At 43.5% G+C, this 19,955-nt stretch overlaps 1 protein-coding gene across 2 annotated transcripts in view; it reads left to right on the top strand.

Annotated features, from left to right (window-relative positions):
* Positions 1–19,955, top strand: part of slc35f4 (solute carrier family 35 member F4) — a 336,248-nt gene that overhangs the window by 179,738 nt on the left and 136,555 nt on the right. The window contains exon 1 of one of the 2 annotated variants that reach the window (XM_070879155.1): positions 6,108–6,252. The exons of the other annotated variant lie outside the window; for it this stretch is intronic. Coding sequence (XP_070735256.1) covers positions 6,177–6,252 — 76 coding nt within the window. The 5' untranslated portion in view covers positions 6,108–6,176. Of the gene's footprint in view, positions 1–6,107; positions 6,253–19,955 lie in introns of those variants that run through there. 2 annotated transcript variants of the gene reach the window in all.

Below are 19,955 nucleotides of genomic sequence, written 5' to 3' on the forward strand. Positions count from 1 at the left end.
CTTGGCAATGACCGTACCAGCGATCCATTTGGGACCCTGACCATAATTTAACACATATACAGGATCATTAACAGAAATCTCGCGTGACACAGTTGCATGATCATGGTACCCTTGTTGACTCTGTCTTCTGTATTCAACATGATTATTTAAATCTGGGTGTACAAGAGATAACTTGGTCTTAAGACCTCTTTTCATCATGAGTTCAGCAGGCGAGACCCCTGTGAGTGTGTGGGGTCTTGTCCTGTAGCTCAGCAGTATGCAAGACAAGTGGGTCTGCAGTGACCCTTGGATTACTCTCCTCATGCTTTGCTTGATAATTTGTGCTTGCCCATTGGATGCAGGCTTGAACGGTGCTGACCTTACATGTTTTGTGCCATTAAGTTTTACAAACTCCTGAAACTCCTGACTGGTGAAGCACGACCCATTGTCGCTCACCACTATGTCAGGCAGACCATGTGTCGCGAACATGACATTGAGGTTCTCTATGGTTGCCATGGACGTACTGGATGACATGATTATGCATTCTATCCACTTCAAATAAGCATCCACCACCACTAAAAACATCTTGCCCAGGAAGGGACTTGCAAAATCTACATGGATCCTGGACCAAGGTTTGGATGGCCATGATCACAGCGGCGATTCCGCTGGTGCTTTGCTGAGCTGCATGCAGGTGTTGCACTGATGCACGCATGCTTCCAGCTCAGAACCAATTCCTGGCCACCATACATGGGATCTGGCGATGGGCTTCATCATCACTATACCAGGATGTGTGCTGTGTAACTCACGCACAAACCTCTCTCTCCCTTTCTTAGGCATTACAACTCAAATGCCCCACAATATGCAATCTGCTTGAATAGACAGTTCGTTCTTGCGATAAATGTACGGTTTGGCCTCCTCGGTATGGCAGACCAATCCCCTTTGAGGATGCAACCCTTTACCACTGATAATATCGGATCCTGGCTGGTCCGTGTCTTAACTTGTTGAGCCGTGACAGGGGTACCTTCTCTCTCAAAAGCATCCATGATTAACATTAAACCTGCCGGTTGTGGCGTTTCCACCTCTGGTGTGGGCAACGGCAACCGGCTCAAAGCATCAGCACAATTCTCTGTGCCAGGTCTGTGGCGAATGACATAATCATAGGCAGATAATGTCAGCGCCCACCTTTGGATGCAGGATGAAGCGTTGGTATTGATACCTTTGCTCTCGGAAAACAATGAAATCGGCTCGTGATCGGTCTCTAATTCGAACCTCAGACCGAACAGGTATAGATGCATCTTTTTAACTCCGTACACGCACGCTAAAGCTTCTTTTTCTACCATACTGTAAGCTCTTTCTGCTTTAGACTAACTATTGGATGCATACGCAACAGGTTGAAGTTTCCCCGACTTATTGCTTCTTGTAACATGCAACCAATTCCATATGATGATGCGTCACAGGCCAAAACTAAATGTTTACATGGGTCATAATGTACCAGCAGCTTCTTCGCGCAAAGCAGATTGGTAACTTCCTCGAAAACTCTGTCTTGCAATGCGCCCCACACCCAGTTGTTGCCTTTTCTCAATAGCATGTGCAGTGGTTCAAGTAAGGTGCTCAATTTAGGTAGGAAGTTACCAAAGCAGTTGAGTAGACCCAGGAACGAACGCAGCTCCGTCACGTTCTGCGGCTTGGCTGCTTTCTTGATGGCATTGGTTTTCACGTCAGTAACGGGTCTGATGCCATCAGCGGCGATTTTCCTCCCGAGGAATTCAACCTCCGGTGCCATGAAGACGCACTTCGAGCATTTCAGTCTGAGCCCCACTTTGTCCAAACGCAGTAGAATCTCTTCCAGGTTGTTCACATGTTCCTTGGAGTCATACCGGTGATCAGGATGTCATCTTGGACCACGACGGTTCTGGGAACAGACTTCAGTAGACTTTTCATATATTGCTGCAGCCGAGCGAATTCCAAACGGGCACCTGTGGTAAATAAACAGTCCTTTGTGCGTGTTAATGCACTTAAGTCTCTTTGACGTCTCAACCAACTCCTGCGTCATATAGGTCAACGTCAAGTCCAATTTTGTGAACGACTTCCCTCCAGTTAGCGTCGCAAACAAGTCATCAGCCTTCGGTAATGGGTACTGATCTTGTTTCAAAACCCTGCTGATCATAGCCTTGTAGTCTCCACAGATTCTGACTACACCATCACTTTTCAGCACAGAAACAATGGGGCTGGCCCATTCATTAAATTCGACCGGTGATATGATCCCTTCATGCTCGAGTCTGTACAGTTCAATTTCGACCTTCTCCCTCATCATATACGGTACTGCCCGAGCTTTACGATGGACGGGTTTTGCATCTGAGTCCACATGGATCTGCATCTTGGCTCCCGTGAAGTTGCCAATACCCGGTTCGAACAGCGAGGTGAACTTGCTCAATACTTGGGCACATGTATCTTCCTCCGACGACAGTGCCTTTATGTCGTTCCAGTCGCATTTGATTTTCTCCAACCAGCTCCTGCCGAGCAGTGTTGGACCATTGCCTGGAACAATCCACAGCAGTAACTCGTGAACAGCACTGTTATATGACACATTAATTTGTGCACTGCCAATCACTTTTATCAGTTCTTTGGTGAACGTGCGCAGCTTGACGTTAACAGGGCTCAGCCTGGGCCTCACAGTCTTAGTATCCCACAGCTTATTAAATGCCCTCTCATTCATGATCGATTGACTCGCCCCTGTGTCCACTTCCATCAATACCGGTATTCTGTTAAACTTCACATTAATCAAAATTGGTTTACTCTTGGTTATGAAGGAGTACAGTACGTACGTTTCCTCCTCTGGCATCTCGGATTGCGTATCCGGATCCACGCTAGTCTGACTCTCATCCTCCATGTGGTGTGTCACAGCTTGCTTGCTCATCTGCGGACACTTGCGCTGGAGATGCCCCACTCTCAGAAAGCCTTTGCAAATATATTGCTTAAATCGGTACTGCTGGTGCCGATGATTTTCCCCACAACGCCAACAAGGAGAAGTCGGATACATTCCCGCCGGCGGACTTTGGGCAGCTACAGGTTTCGCGAATGCAGCCGGATGGGCCCTGCCATGTGCCGCTCTGCCGAACACCGAATCATTTGCGAACGCAGCCGGATAGGCCCTGCCATGTGCTGCTCTGCCGAATGCCGAATCAATCGCATATACAGTACTTGCCGCGGTTCGGTTCTTCACCGCTATTTGCTTTAGACTCCTGTCCGCCGTCATACATGATTGAGTGATCTGGATGGCCCAACTCCTTCACCGCCAGAAGTTTGCACAGGATCACCTCGTGGTTGATACTGAGAACAAAGAAGTCCCGCAACATGTCTGCCAACACCGTCCAGAACTTGCACGGTCTCGCTAGACATCTCAGATCGGCAACGAATTCCGCCGCGCTCTGACCTTCCAATCGAACGTGTGTATTAAACCTGTATCTAGAGATGATGATGCCGTCATCTGGCTTGAGGTGCTCCCGTACCAATGTACACAACTTCTTGTACGTTTTCTCTGTTGGATCACTAGACATGAGTAGATTCTTTATCAGACCGTAGATCTTTGAACCGCACACAGTGAGGAACACGGCCCGCCCCCGTCTGCATTATCGACCCCCTTCATTTTGTTGGCCATGAAGTACTAGTTCAAATGGGTCACAAAGTCTGCCCAATCTTCTCCCTCCACGACTCACTCTAAAAATCCAATCGTGCTCATTTTGCAAACAAAGGTTCTTGTATTCTCGTCGCCAAATGTTATGTATGCAGTAAAGGTTCAAAGTGAGTACTGTTTAACTGTGAGTACTGCTTCTGCTTTATTTAGGCCCAAAGTGCCTGACTCATAAAATGCTGCTCAGTGGCCTCCAACAATGACACCATCTGGTGGCTACAAACAGCATGTACATATATGACAACAGCCACCTAAGAACTCTTGTCAAGCGTGGAAGCAAGTCTTCCTCGATTCCGAGGGACTGCCTAGGATGATGATGACTTTATTCCTGGCATGTCAGTATTCCAGTAATAAAGTTTGGTAGGACATTGACTGCAGTCTTTTTAATACCTTCTGAAAATATAATAACAAGATCTGAATCAAGCCTTAAACTGTGTTCATTGTGCACAACCATCCTGGTAGGATATGCTCAGCAAATGGAGTTCTCTGTTTATATTTGTTTGGGGCAATACATCCAACTCAATTACTGCCTGCTTCCTACCAATGGACTTTGCTGCTTAGCTGGGAGTTCAGGACACTTTGGGGTGAGTGTCCTGAACTCCCAGCTAAGGAGGAAGTACCTCCATACAGGGTTGAACTAGTCTTTACAGCAATTCTCTCCTCTTCCCTTCCCTCTGATGAGAAATACTTTACTACTGCAAAGTGATCCATGTAATGACCTGACTAAGAGCTATTAAAATGTTGGCAATGAAACTCAAATAGAGTTTGCTAGATTTCCATCCGGACTTCTGGGTTAGACATGGTCATTGTTGCTGTTGTACTGGACAGGATGCTTTAATGTAGGTTTGATTTGATGCTGCTTTGCTAGACCTTTGTTAGTTTCTTCATAATTACAGTATTGAGTCATATCCTGTATCACTTCTGGTGATGTATGTAGTCGCCACTCGTTTGTTAGTATGTGGTTTCTGCTGTTGACCAGTAATGCAGTTTACTACAGGTTATGAAGGTAATTGTCTGCAGTATGCTGAACTAATCATATTGCAGCACTGAAGCAAGGAAACTTAGAAATCATTGTGCTCAAAGAAACTCCATTGTGATATGAAATCTCTCGATGAATGCCAGGTTGTTCTTTTAATAAAGTACGAAAGCAACTGTCTACAAACTGTATCAGAACTTTGGAGTATAACCAGACTAAATCTCCAAGAGAAAACAACAAAAACTGTTTTACATTAACAATTCTTAGAAAAATAGTTAGAAAAATAGCTTAAATAAGTTGTTTGAATCCATTTTTACTATTATTATGTTGGATAGCGTCAATTTTATGAGTAAAATAGTAATTTCACGATCACCAGTTTCAAGGAATGAGTTAATTTAGTCACTATCAGTAATGCTTTCGAATCACACCCAAATATTCAGACTCAAACAATTTCTGTGAGAAATTAAAATATTGCCCTATTGGCGGCCTTAATCTGTGATTGAATCGTAATACTGGACTCTGGTTTTACCATACTGGAGAACAGAGGATATTAGATTGACTGAAAGGTTTGAACTGCAATTTCATCCTTCACATTGACCTGTGTCACCTTAATTCTCCAGTCCACAGAGGCAGAAGAGTACAACTGTCATCTGTGTGGGACTTCAATTTCTTATTGAGCACACTTGTACAGTTCCTGAGTAATGTACTTTAACTTGCCATTAAGTTACAGAATTATTTACAGAATTATTTAACATAACAAGAGTCTGGAGGGGAAAACATAGAAATCCAACCCCTAAAGAAGGTAACACAGAAAAAATCAGTTTCTTTGTGAATGTAGACCAGGATTTTGTGTAGACCACAAAGTATAGTACAACAGCGCTGGAGTAATGTGTTGGGTTTCAATTAGGATTAAGCAACATCTTTATATGATACAAAAGTGAATCATAAGAATTTAAATGGTATCTTATTTCAATGATTTATTTTGTCCTCCAAAGACTCTTTAGCATTCCTTAATTATTGGGGAATATAATGCAAAAATACAATCTTCTGCTTTGTTGATTAGCTAATGTTTAAAATGTTACTAAAATGTTAATGTAGTTTGAAAAAAGAATGAATCTACTTTTCATTTGACTGGATTACTGCAATTCCCACAGAGCAATAGTCGTGTCCATTTATTTAAGAACAGGCAGGCACTGCACTGACGCAGATCAACTGCTGTTGCATTCACAGGGAGGTTTGCTCTCTTTCTCTCTCTTCAAATCTTGCTGCGCTGATTCCAGCCCAGTACGGCAGTAGCACGAGCGAAAAAGTGTTCAGACTCGGGCTGAGAGAGGTCAAGTCTCAGTTACCATGTTATGAAAAGGTTCCCAGGGAAACAGCACATCAGCATCCAAAGCATGCTGCATCGCCTCCAAACAATTATTCAGGCAGCAGACTTAGCTTCACCACTGGGTTTCCAACACGGTGTCTGAGAAATGTGCAGCTACAGGAAACTATAAGTACAAATAACTCCAAGAATCACTGCAAAAGATGAAGAAGCATTCGGCTAGAGTGGCACCGCTAGTTGCTTATAGCACCTCAGTTTTAACAGCTTCAGTAATAGAAGGTAACTGCTGATCTCACTTTTTGTCTATCCTTCCGTTTTAAAATCAAAGTTACTGGATAGATTTAAAAACTGCTTTGAATTTGTGTTTTGGGAGAGAGCTGAAACTGCTGGTCATTTTTTTATTATGTCGGTGTTTAATTCATGATATAATGTATATGCTAGCAGTGAAATGGAGAAGCATTATCATGGAATGTACATTTCCTGTTGTTGCAATGAATTGCTGCTCTGGTATTAATGGTCCCAGAATTTTCCCAATCTCTGTTGACTCACCTAATGCTAGAGACACTGTCATCAGAAAAAGAATGAATGAACAGTTATTAACCTGTACACTGTTCAAACTAAACAATCAGGATGCCATTTACAATTAGATTTAATTTTTTTTAAATCCCAGTGGAATTGACCTATTCTGAATGTGAGTGCATAGCTTTCAAATGTGTTTCTTTCTAGGGTCAGTTGTATTTAATCTATTATTAAGAGCATGGTGGGGGTTTTGTATTTCATCAGGGGACTAGGCTGTTGACTCTGCAGCATTTCATCTGCTACTGACGGTAAAACTTCTGTAAGCTAGTCAAATGTTAATTAGGCTAAATAATAAAGCGGTCTAGGCACTGATTGCATCATACCTCTGAGTAGGAATGGAATCCTCTTCCTTACCGAGTTTGCAAAAGTTCATGCGTTTCACGAAATTGATGCTGCAGAAAATGAGCAACATTACTGTTTGTTTAAACCTTTTTGGTTTTAAAGTATGAAATTAGTTTGGCAGAGTCTAAAGGATGGTTAATGAAAGACAGTGCATTTCATTTGGTGTGTTTATATATGTATGCATGTGTATATATATGCATTTATGCATGTGTGTGATTCTATGTGTCTTCTAATGGAAAAATCTTATACAAATGACAAATCTATCCAGTAAGATGGCTATTAATTGTTCAATAAACCTATGTTTTAACAAAGTCAGTGTTAATTATTTTCAAAGAAGTTTAATTATTTTTATTAAATATCCTCCATTAATGTATAAGTATTTGTGTCCATTTAAAATATTTTTAATGGCAGCACATGGTCAGTAAAGCCAATTACAAAAGACTGACCCTGCAAGTGAGGCAGCTTTCAGTTATAACATCCAACTCTCTCAGAAATGTCCTCAAATAGTTGTAAAGACTCATTTGTAAATGAGCTGCATGGACATTTTAAATGGGTAATATTTCTTATGAAAGACTTTAGCCTAGAAGTACTGGTGGCTAACAGCAGACAGGCATTTAAGGCAGTCATGTGATATTCTTCTGTCCACTATTTTAATGGCAAAGTTAACCTATTTAAAATAAACAAGTTATTGTTAAAATAAAGGATAGAAGATGTCAATACTTTAAGATTTTTTATTACCAAGAATAATCTTGGGCATTTCATATCAAAACTTAACGTTGCTAGTATTGAAATATTGAGGTTATTTACCCTGTGTTCTAAATGAACTGTTTCTGAAAGAAAATGATGGTTGATTTTTTACACTAATGTTCAACATATGAATTATATTAATTTTTATATATATTTGTATTGGTGATGTGCACACTGTTGCGATGTTATGTTAAAGATGCAAGATGCAGTTGATTTAGAAATTATGCAATTTGTAGAATAAGGAAGTGTAGTCCTTCAAAGAATGGATTCTGATTGCATTTTCCAAAATGTGACAATTGTTTGAGAATAGAAAGATACAGATGCGGCAAAATTTCATGGCGTTATGTTCTGTGAATTTTACACACCCAATAGAACTCAAGAGTTCAAGTTTGTGACTGTACAAGTTGAGAAAGCATGTTGTAGAACAGTCACAGAGGTAACCACAACATATGTAAAAGCATTTATAAATCATTGTAGTATTGCACAACATATTGGCCATTTGCTTCTAAGCAGAACACGGTTATAACCATTCACTATTGCTGTGTGGATACTGCTGTATCAATCGGATAATCTGTCATCAGAATTGATAGAAACCACAAACACTCACAGAAAAAAAGCAGCTGTAAATACAAACGTAATCTATCTCAACTATTCATCAGATAATCTATTTTAACCACCACTAACATTTTACAACGCTGTATGGAAGTTATTATAAGCCCTGATTTTGGACTTATGATTTAAAACTCTGGTTTCTTTCAAGAAGGAAGTTTATTTATGAAGAACTCAATTTGGACATGTTACATTTTCCCTTTAGTCACAAGCAGGTAGTCAGCCAGACAGATAATTGTTTCTGAGCAGACCCCCTGCCCCCGGGAGACTTGTTAATTAAATAAAAAAGATTCTCTCACTACACCCACACCCACCATGACCTTGACTGTTGCAATGCTATTACAGTCAGAGTTACTGATCTTAAGTTTTTCCATGGCTCAGTTACAAAGAAGTTTCTTACAGTGTTATTCCCACCACAGGATCGCTGAATCATATTAGCAACAGGACCTTTATATCTAATGCTATTTAGAAGCATGCAGAAACAGAAACACATGTCACTCAGCTAATAACAGGGAAACTGGACTTTAGTGCTGTGTGCAGAACACAACAGTTGCCAGTGGCATAAATGGTCTTTTAATTCCCACCACCACATGCAGCCCTTCTTCCCCATTGATTAGCATCTTAAATAAGTATTTTCGATTTAATTATCACCTGGCATTGCATACTCCACTTTATATTAGCTGATAACATAGTTTACATAGATATACAGTGGTGTCTCCTTCAGCAAAGACAAGAAACTTCAGCTTTCCCTCTGTTACTCTCTGGTTTGCAGTCTTATGTTTTTATCTTTTTCTGTTACTGCCCCCGTTATGGTCTGTAAGGTACTTCTGAATGACTCCACGAGATAATGTGTTGTACTCAAACTGTAGTGACCTTGGTCCTTTATTCGTAACTCCAGAGTGCGGCAGCCGCATGGTGGCTCTCCTTTTATACAGCCCCTGCCACCAGAGCAGGAAACCCTGGTCTCCACCAGTTGCACCCTCTAGTGGTGCCAGCAAGGTATATACACAGTGTTACCCTTATTGATAATACATCAGGTAAACAAGTCTCCATATTATGCAACTATACAGTGACTACACAGAGAGTATATCTATAGTCTGCATATATAACATCACTCTCCCCCAAGTCCTTTGTGCCAATTACCTTTGCACTAGGTGCTCTGGCTTAGCTCTTCCCAGACTTAAGTGTCAATAGCCCTTGTATCTTGGCTGTGCTTTGGCTTGGCGCTCTCCTTGTTAACCCCCAAGTCCTTTTGCCACAATGTTGCATAGTGGTTATCAGTTTGGATAGTTCGATGATGCAGTGGAGGTTCCAGAGGGTTCTGGGTGTGATCCATATATGTGCCCATGGCTACATACATCCATTTCCACCCCCCCACAGCGAGCTCATGAGGCTGGCCTGTTACATTAACCTACAGGATCAGACACAGTGCAAGTACAAAGAAAGTTTTACAGTTTGTATCGTGACGCCTTGGTTCAGTGACTAACATTCGTTACGTTTTACGGTCGTGCACCAGGATTGGGTAGATTGCATTCATGGTTCAGTCATGGTCAGCACTGAGGTAGCAGTACAGGTATGCGAGGACACAGGTTCCAGAGCAACCAGACGGGGTCCCAGTCGTCTGATGGCGGCACTGCGACCCCTGTTAGTGGGGTAAGCTTGGTTCGCTCACCTTGCCAGGACTCAGGGCCTTTGCCGTTGCCTAGTGGTGGGCAGAGCCACAGATGTGTGTGGCCTCCCTGTCCTCCTTTGAGGGCTGCAGAATCTTCTGCCTGCTTTCTAACGGTGTTGGGAACCTGACTGTTCCAGATCCCGTTTGGGGAACTCGTTGATTCTGACCTTTCACTCCCGGACATGGCCGAGGTAGCGACTGGGTCTGGGGGCTGCGCCAGGTGGTGGGCAACGGCAGCCGACTGCGGGTATTAGCGCCGTTTTCGTTTCCAGATCCGTGGCGAATAATGCCATCGGGTGCCTGCAGCATGAGATAGACCTGGGGCAGGGCATCAGGATCAGCGCCTTTACCCTCCCAAATTCGCTCGCTTGCTACTTTTGGGGACACTCTATTCCCAACATCTCGCAACAACATTTTGTTCTCTACATTAGGAATAGTACCGACATCTCGCAACGACATTTTGTTCACAATCTTAATCGGTTCGTTACATTGATTGCTATGCATACAATGTCTTTTTAAGTTCAGTTGGTTGCAGGTCTCCTTTAAGAGAACCCTGCTGGCTTTACCCCAATCAAACCCTTCGTTAGACACCACGTGTTGGTCCCTCAGCGTTGCACCTCGTGGTATTGCCACGGCCATCTTTTTTTCAGCCACGCTGCCTCTCGCTGCCTGCAGGATCTTCTGCCTGCTCTCTAACGGTGTTGGGAACCTGACTGTTCCAGATCCCGCGATTCTGCCACAAAAGCTGGAAGAGTGCCTGTGAATTTGATTTTCCTCCCCAGGAGTCCTGCCACTGGAGCCGGGAAGGTACTTTTAGGTTGTTCCGATCGGATCATTGCCACACAATCATGATGGGTGGTCTGTGAGGTGAGGTTTTGCTCTGCCTCTGAGCATGGGGGACATCAATTGCTGGAGTGAAGAGGTCTTCCCATTTCCACTGGATCGTCTGCATCCACTTTCTTCCGAGTAGTGTTGGACCATCAACTGCAACAATCCACAGAGGTAGCACGTGCACCACGCCATTATGGATTACACTTACACCTGCAATACCGAGGACTGGGATCAGCTTCTTGGTTTAGGTGCGCAACTTTTCCTATACTGGAACCAGCTCGGGTTGTTTTTCGTTCCATAGCCTCTCAAAGGCATCCTGGCTCATCACTGACTGGCTCGCTCCCTTGTCCACTTCCATGAAGACCTGGAACGCCGTTTATCTCGACTTCCATCTTCACTGGAGGACAATCGGTGGTGCAGGTATACACTCCATGCACCACTTCTTGGGACTGAGCTGCCTCTCTGGTCAAATCATCATACACCCCCTGGATTCAAAATCATCTACCGACTCCTCTGCTAGATGGTGAGTCATATTTCTTTTACACATACGCTGGAGGTGGCCCTTCGAGTTACAGGCTTTGCATACATACTCAGCAAACCGACACTGGTGAGACCTATGGTTTCCTCCGCAACGCCAGCATGATGCTACTCGATTAGCACCCCTCGGCGGACTCTGAGTTCTGGAACCCTGAGGTCTGTGCTCTCTGCCCTGGGCAGAGCCACGTTCTACAGTCTTGCCTGTGAAAGGCACCATTCTGTGTACAGTACTTGCCGGGTTTGAGTCCGCAGGATGAATAATTTGCTTGGTGCTGCAGGTCGAGGTCATGAACACCTGACTGATGCTGATGGCCTTCTGCAGGTTGACTGTGGTGCCGGCAGATAATAGCTTGTGAAGGAGGCCCTCGTGGCCAATTCCCATAATGAAGATGTCTCGCAATGCTTCGTTGAGGTGCATGCAAAGTCACACGGTGCCGCAAGCCTCCTGAGGTCGGCAACATATTTTGCAATCTCCTGGCCCTCAGGTCTGCGGTGAGTGTAGAATCTGTGCCTGGCCATGAGGATGCTCTCTTTTGGTTTTAGTTGGTCGCGAATTAGTTCACTCAGCTCATCGAATGTCTTTTCCTTGGCCTTCGTGGGTGCCAGCAAGTCCCTGATGAGGCAGTAGACCTCGGGCCCACAACTGGTCAGCAGTAGAGCCTTGCGCTTCTCCGCTGATGCATCCGTTTCCCCTGCCAGGTTGTTTGCCATGAAATATAGCTCGAGCCTTTCCGTGAAGGCATCCCAATCATCACCCTCTGCGAAGTCTTATATTGTGCTAAAGGTAGCCATAATCGCGTGAAAGTCCGTATTCTTGTCGCCAGTTGTTATGTCTGTAAGGTACTTCTGAATGACTCCACGAGACAATGTGTTGTACTCAAACTGTAGTGACCTTGGTCCTTTATTCGTAACTCCAGAGTGCGGCAACCGCATGGTGGCTCTCCTTTTATACAGCCCCTGCCACCAGGACAGGAAACCCCGGTCTCCATCAGTTGCACCCTCTAGTGGTGCCAGCATAGTATATACACAGTGTTACCCTTATTGATAGTACATCAGGTAAACAAGTCTCCATCTTATGCAACTATACAGTGACTACACAGAGAGTATATCTATAGTCTGCATATATAACACCCTCCTTTGTCTCGGCTTTGCTCTCTTCCTGGTCTCGTTTGTCTCTGTTATTGCTGCTCTTACTCTCTGGTACTCTTTTCCTGCTCTCTGGTGTTCCCATTGTTATTCCTGCAATTCTGTCAGCTGTGTAATTTTCTTCCAATGATCTCTAGTTGCTGCCTTTTCCTCCAGCATTCTCTTCTAACTCTGCTACTCCTGAACATCTATCTGTGTGCATACCTAAATATATAATGGAGGTAAATGTTCAGCTTCAGTGGGGGTGGTAAACTGGTGGTAATGGAGAGGCTGCCTGTTACATACCCCGCCCAATTTTCATTTCCATTGAAGACAACGGAAAATTGGGCAGGATCATAACGAGCAGCTGATCTGCTACTGCCAGTTTCCCACCAAAATATTTAACACCTTGGGGTAGAAATTCATTCGCGCCAATGGGCCAGCATGCACGAACTGGGCACAGGGAGCGATCTCTGTGCCTGAAAAGATGGGTCTGAGGCCCGATCAATACTTGGCCTTGGGCCTCATCTTGAGGGATTCAGTTTTGGTCTGCCTGCCGCAGTGGAAATCTCAAGTCTAACATTTGGGTTGTGCCCACAGAGGAAACTCCAGGCCAAGTTCCTTAAAGCACTTACTGTGCATTTACTTGGATAATAAAATGCAGTCAGCACTTAAAAGAGTTTAAAGCCAATCCCTGAGTCACGGTCGGAAACAAAACTATTGGCTTCTTCTTGAGGGAATTGAATTTGCACTAACAGCTTTTCCAGCACTGAGGGGGAGCTTTGTTTTAGATATTTAAAGCACTTAAATTGTAATTGTTGGCACTTATATTATAAGTGCACTATGTACTTTAAATAACAAAAACAAGCTTACCACCTCCGTTCTCCTTCAGACCCTCCCCAAAATGCTACCACACCCGAGTAAAACAGTTTGCGCCATATCCCCTCATTTTCCCAGTCATCGAATCACCAAAAAACGGGTGCAACACATACCAATTTTTACCCCAGGATAGCTATAGCTTCTGATTGATCTTACCAACCACACCTTGAATAAAGAGAAAGAAAGCCAGAGTTCTGGACTGCAGCCTGAAGAACAATCTAACCTTGCCCACTATTTAATTAACAACAATTAGATTCTGTGGCGTTAAAGGGACAAAGCTTTGCGTTGGCAGCCAAGTAATACATTGGCCCAGATTTTGCCTGGGTAATAACAGTGAGGCTAACAGTGCTCACCATTATAATGGAATATGTTGGACAGCAACTTCTGGCGTCCATACATGCGCTGTTAAAAGCACCTCTCAGGGTTTATATAGCTTTAATGCCTTTAGGTATATTGACCAACTGAGCCAATAGTGAATTGCAAAAATGGTATACTTTAAGACCCATAACTTCAGATAGCAGGAAACTATAGACCAGTTAGCCTAATATCCGTGGTTGGGAAAATGTTGGAGTCCATTATTAAAGAAGCAGTAGCAAGACATTTGGAAAAGCATAATTCGGTCAGGCAGAGTCAGCGTGGATTTAACATAGAAACATAGAAACATAGAAACATAGAAACATAGAAACATAGAAAATAGGAGCAGTAGTAGGCCATTCGGCCCTTCGAGTCTGCACCGCCATTCAATATGATTATGGCTGATCCTCTGTCTCAACACCATATTCCCGCTTTTTCCCCATACCCCTTGATGCCTTTTGTTTCTAGAAATCGATCTATCTCCCTCTTAAATATATTCAGTGACTTGGCCTCCACAGCCTTCTGTGGCAGAGAATTCCACAGGGTCGCCACCCTCTGAGTGAAAAATGTTCTCCTCATCTCGGTCCTAAATTTCCTACCCCATATCCTAAGACTGTGACCCCTTGTTCTAGATTTCCCAACCAGGGGAAACATCTTCCCCGCATCCAGTCTAACCCAGTCAGAATTTTATACGTTTCAATGAGATCCCTTCTCATTCTTCTAAACTGCAGTGAATACAGGCTTAGTCTACCTAATCTCTCCTCATACGACAGTCCTGCCATCCCAGGAATCAGTCTGGTGAACCTTCGCTGCACTCCCTCTATGGCAAGTATATCCTTTCTTAGGTAAGGAGACCAAAACTGCACATAATACTCCAGGTGCAATCTTACCAAGGCTCCGTATAACTGTAGTGGGGAACTGTAGTGTATGAAGGGGAAGTCATGTTTGACAAATTTGCTGGAATTCTTTGAGGATGTAGCGAACAGAGTGGATAAAGGGGAATCAGTGGCTGTTGTATATTTGGACTTCCAGAAGGCATTTGACAAGGTGCCATATAAAAGGTTACTGCACAAGATAAAAGTTCACGGGGTTGGGGGTAATATATTAGCATGGAGAGAGGATTGACTAACTCGCAGAAAACAGACAGTCGGGATAAATGGTTCATTCTCGGGTTGGCAATCAGTAACTAGTGGGGTGCTGCAGGGTCAGTGCTGGGACCCCAACTATTTACAATCTATATTAATGACTTGGATGAAGGGACCGAGTGTAACATAGTCAAGTTTGCTGATGAAACAAAGATGGGAGGAAAAGCAATGTGCGAGGAGGACACAAAAAATCTGCAAAAGGACAGGCTAAGTGAGTGGGTAAAAATTTTGCAGCTGGAATATAATGTTGGAAAGTGTGAGGTCACGCACTTTGGCAGAAAAAAAAATCAAAGAGCAAGTTATTATTTAAATGGAGAAAGATTGCAAAGTGCTGCAGTACAGCGGGACCTGGGGATACTTTTGCATGAAACGCAAAAGATTAGTATGCAGGTACAGCAAGTGATCTGGAAGGCCAATGGAATCTTGGCCTTTATTGCAAAGGGGATGGAGTATAAAAGCAGGGAAGTCTTGCTGCAGTTATACAGGGTATTGGTGAGGCCACACCTGGAATACTGCGTACAGTTTTGGTTTGCATATTTACAAAAGGATATACTTGCTTTGGAAGCAGTTCAGAGAAGGTTCACTAGGTTGATTCCGGAGATGAGGCGGTTGACTTATGAGGAAAGGTTGAGTAGATTGGGCCTCTACTCATTGGAATTCAGAAGAATGAGAGGTGATCTTATCAAAACGTATAAGATTATGAGGGGGCTTGACAAAGTGGATGCAGAGAGGATGTTTCCACTGATAGGGGAGACTAGAACTTGGGGGCATAATCCTAGAATAAGGGGCCGCCCATTTAAAACTGAGATGAGGAGGAATTTCTTCTCTCAGAGGGTTGTAAATCTGTGGAATTCGCTGCCTCAGAGAGCTGTGGAAGCCGGGACATTGAATAAATTTAAGACAGAGATAGACAGTTTCTTAACTGATAAGGGATTAAGGGGTTATGAGGAGCAGGCAGGGAAGTGGACCTGAGTCTATGATAGGATCAGCCATGATCGTCTTAAATGGCACAGCAGGCTCGAGGGGCCTTATGGCGTACTCCTGCTCCTATTTCTTATGTTCTTATAGGATTATCCGATCATAATTATTCTAAAGATGTTCTCGGTACAAGGAATGTAACAGATGTTCATTGGTTTGAAAAATTCCTTTTACAAACACTTTCACATGCACATTTTTACTCTGGCTACACATCACATTATTGTAAAGACAGAAAGAACTTGCATTTATAGAGCACCTTTCACAACCTCGGGCTGTCCCAAAGCGTTTTACACCCAATGAAGTACAAACAGCAGTGAGAGAAATGACCAGATATTCTTTTAGTGATTTTGGCTGAGGGATAAATATTGTCCAGGACACCAGAAGAACTGTCCTGCTCTTCTTCGAAACGTGCCATGGGATCGTTTACCTCCATCTGAGAGTGCAGACGGGACCTCGATTTAACATCTTATCTGAAAGACTGCACCTCCGACAGTGCAGTACTCCGAGTTTTACACGTATCAGCCTGGAGTATGTGCTCAACTCTCTGGAGTAGGGCTTGAATCCATGCACTCCACTCAGAGATGAGAGTGTTACCTCTGAGCCACGGCTGACACAAATTTTACAGTATACAGTGTTCATTACCAAGTATAGATAAATTATATGGTTACCATGTTTTTGTAATTTTGCAGTTGATTTTTTTCCCAATATTTATGGCTGCACCTAAATGAAAAGGCAATAATAGATTTGATGGATGGTGGGCAGTGAAAGAAAGATTTTTTTGTTAAGAGTTTGGACAAATTTTAAAGTGGGAGCTCCAAAATCTATAAACTGGAAGCAGTGCAGGATACCCATGTGATGGTAACAAGTTTCATATCAGACACTGCACTGAGAGAAGAAAGGAAGCATTCAGTCACATCAAGCAGCACTTAACCTCTGTGGTAACCTGAGCAAAACATCTCAGTGGACTTCCATAACTCATCTGTGCAGTGCTTTCATTCCCGTGCAACACACCAAATTGGTTTCTGTGCATTGAAACCATCTGTAACTTTGCCTTTAAATCATATTTTAATGTATTCATTGCACTTCACAAATTTTATCCAACTACAACTAGCATTCTTTTATAAATGCAAATTGACAATCTTGCCAACCTGACGCCTTCCAATTTCACAAGTAACATGTGATGTTTACAAGATGAACTGCCATTTCTTAAAAACATTGGGGCATAAATTGAGCGTCCTTGCACCAATTTTACAGGTGGGAAACAAATGGAACGATGACAAATTTGGCAAGCTGATGGCATGCGCTTAATTGGTGCACGCCTGAAATGAGCACAAGGGTTCTGTGCCCAATTCAGGCCCCCTTTGCTAAATTCATCTAAACTAGTTGAAACTTTTTGATGTGCAAGCTCCGACTAGTTTATCAAACTTTACAGTGGCCTAATAAGTGGTCCTTAAAGGGACCATCGGAGGCCTCTGAAGAAACCAGTCGGTAACATTTTTTAAACTTTCCTTAATGTGGAGCCAGAAGGAGCAAGAGTGTTCCTCCTGCCACTGCATTAGTACTGCAGGTGGCGGGGCGCCCGATTGGCATCCACAGCTCCCGGATATATTCCAATGAGTATATCAAATTTAGGATGGTCCTTCTGCCTGTTTCTTTGAGCATGTAAGTCCAGTGCGCCAGCCATTTTGCATCAGTTATTGGGCACTATCAAATTTAAGCCCCACTAAGGCAAGTGAACTTTAATTTTTATCAGAGTTAAACTATTATTTTTCTTTTATTTTTATATTATAGTCATCTTGTTTTTACTTAACTTGGACCCATTTGAAATCCTCTGCATGTAAATTTTCTGTTGGAAATCATATGTAAAAGAGATACTTCTTTTTCAAAGTTCCCATGAGAAAATTGGGCCTAAATGTGTGCTAGTCGTGGCTCAGTGGTAGCATTCCTGCCTCTGAATCAAAATGTCATGGGTTCAAGTCCCACTCTTGAGCACAAAAATCTAGGCTGACTCTCCAGTGCAGTATTGAGGAAGTGTTGCATTGTCAGAGATGCCGTCTTTCAAATTAACCATTAAACCAATGGTCTGCTCTCTCAGGGGGATGTAAAAGATCCCAATATTTTGAAGAAGAGCTTGGGGAATTATCCCTGATTTCCTGCTCAATATTTTTCACCAAAAATCAACATCATTAAAACAGATTATCTGGTCATTATCACATTGCTGTTTGTGGGAGCTTGCTGTGCGCAAATTGGCTGCTGCTTTCCGACATTTTAACAGTGACACTTCAAAAGTACTTCATTGGCTGTAAAGCATTTGGAACGTCCTGAGGTCGTGAAAGGGGCTATATAAATGCAAATCTATCTTTTTTTAAAAAATATTTATAGCGCCTGACAACAGCCGCAAAATGGTCGCCACGCTAGAACATGGACTGCCTCGGACGTCGTGTCAGCCCGCAGGTACGTCGAGGGTTAAGGGAGGGGGGGGTGGAATGGGAGTGAGGCAAGTGCAGGTTGGCAGTGTCCCACTGTATCAATGTGGAGGTAGGTGAAGTACTCCTGTAAAACAGGCACAAGGATGTTGAATTTATGCCCCAATGACTTTGAACTACTGGAGACCAGGTTAGAATTCAAATCCAGGTCTCAACAATATTCAGGCTTCTGCAGCTATGCTAGCTGGAATCAATAGGATTGTTTGTGAGTAAGGTGATGTGAACAGTGGTTGAGAATAGGTTCCTTTCTTTATCATACGCAGATATCTCTGTTGCTGAATAAATGGAATTGATGGCATTTGTGAAAATGCTCAAGGGCTAGATTGACAGTGGTTCCCAGTGTGAGCGTGGGAGAGATGTGGAGGAATTAGGAAAAGGGTAAAAAGCTTTCAAGAGTAAACAAAACTACTCAATAAAATAAAATTAATATAAAAGCTCTCCTGTCAGAGGAAAGGATTGATTTTATAGGTCTGATTTTATAGGTCTCCTTGGAGTGGGAGCTTTTGGGCAATCAGTTCTAGGAACAGCCAGCACTGGCCCTTCCTTAAAGCTGTACAGCACAGCCCCGAGGTTATCCAATACACCATGTTTGTGCTTATGCTGACATCTGTTTACCGCAGAATGTCATGTGCAATGTGTGTTTTTGCAATTTTATGCATTTTTTTGAAGTAATTTCTTGTGGAGGCATTAGGAATTGAAACATGTTTTTCCATTCAGTATGAAGTATTTTCAAATCCGTTGTGTTATATATGAATAAAGAGTCAGACTGAACACTGTGAGCTCAAAGTAAAGTGTGACCTTAGTCTTTTATTGCAGGTCTCCAGAGTGCCTCTCCAGCCTATGAGGCCTCCTTAAGTACCTGGGCTCCCAAGGGATTGTGGGATCCCTTGGGATGCCAGGGGATGAGGCCTCTGGTGACTGTACAAGGTATATACAAGTTTACATATATAACAACACTCCCCCCCCCCCCACAAAGTCAACAGTGTAACTATTTACAAGGTGAGTCGATCTGGGGCTTTTGTTTCCCTGGTTTTATTGTCTCGGTGCAAATGCTGGTTTTAGTGAATCGTTTGTTGGGTCCTCGCTGGGCTGCTGTGCAGCTGGCTTTGCTGGACTGCCTGGTGTGGTGAGTCCTGCTGGGCTGCTGCGGGTGATGGGGTCTGCTTCGTGGCCAAACGCGGTGTCGGTTGCCCCTGGTGTGTATGTTGGGGGGGGGCAAAGAAGGTCGGATCCAAAGTAGGTTGCTCAGGATAGTCTGTGAATCTGAGTTTGATTTGGTCCAGTGTTTCCGGTGAATGAGTCCATTTGAAAGTTTGACCCGAAACACCCTGCTCCCCTCTTTGGCCACAATAGTGCCGGGAAGCCACTTGGGACCTTGTCCATAATTCAATACAAATGCAGGATCATTGATTTCAATTTCGCGTGACACATTTGCGCTATCATGATATGTACTTTGTTGAAGCTGCTTGCTCTCTACCTGTTCATGTACCGAGAGCCTTTTCTTAAGTGCCCTTTTCATGAGCAGTTCAGCAGGTAGAATCCCAGTGAGTGAGTGGGGTCTCGTGCGGTAGCTAAAGTAGAGCTCGGGATAGGCGAGTCTGCAGTGAGCCTTCAATTACCTTCTTCAAGCCCTGCTTGATAGTTTGCACCGCTCTCTCTGCCTGACTATTGGATGCTGGTTTGAATGGGGCAGATGTA

This window comes from Pristiophorus japonicus, chromosome 4, assembly GCF_044704955.1.
Source record: "Pristiophorus japonicus isolate sPriJap1 chromosome 4, sPriJap1.hap1, whole genome shotgun sequence".
In the NCBI taxonomy this organism is placed as follows: domain Eukaryota; kingdom Metazoa; phylum Chordata; class Chondrichthyes; family Pristiophoridae; genus Pristiophorus; species Pristiophorus japonicus.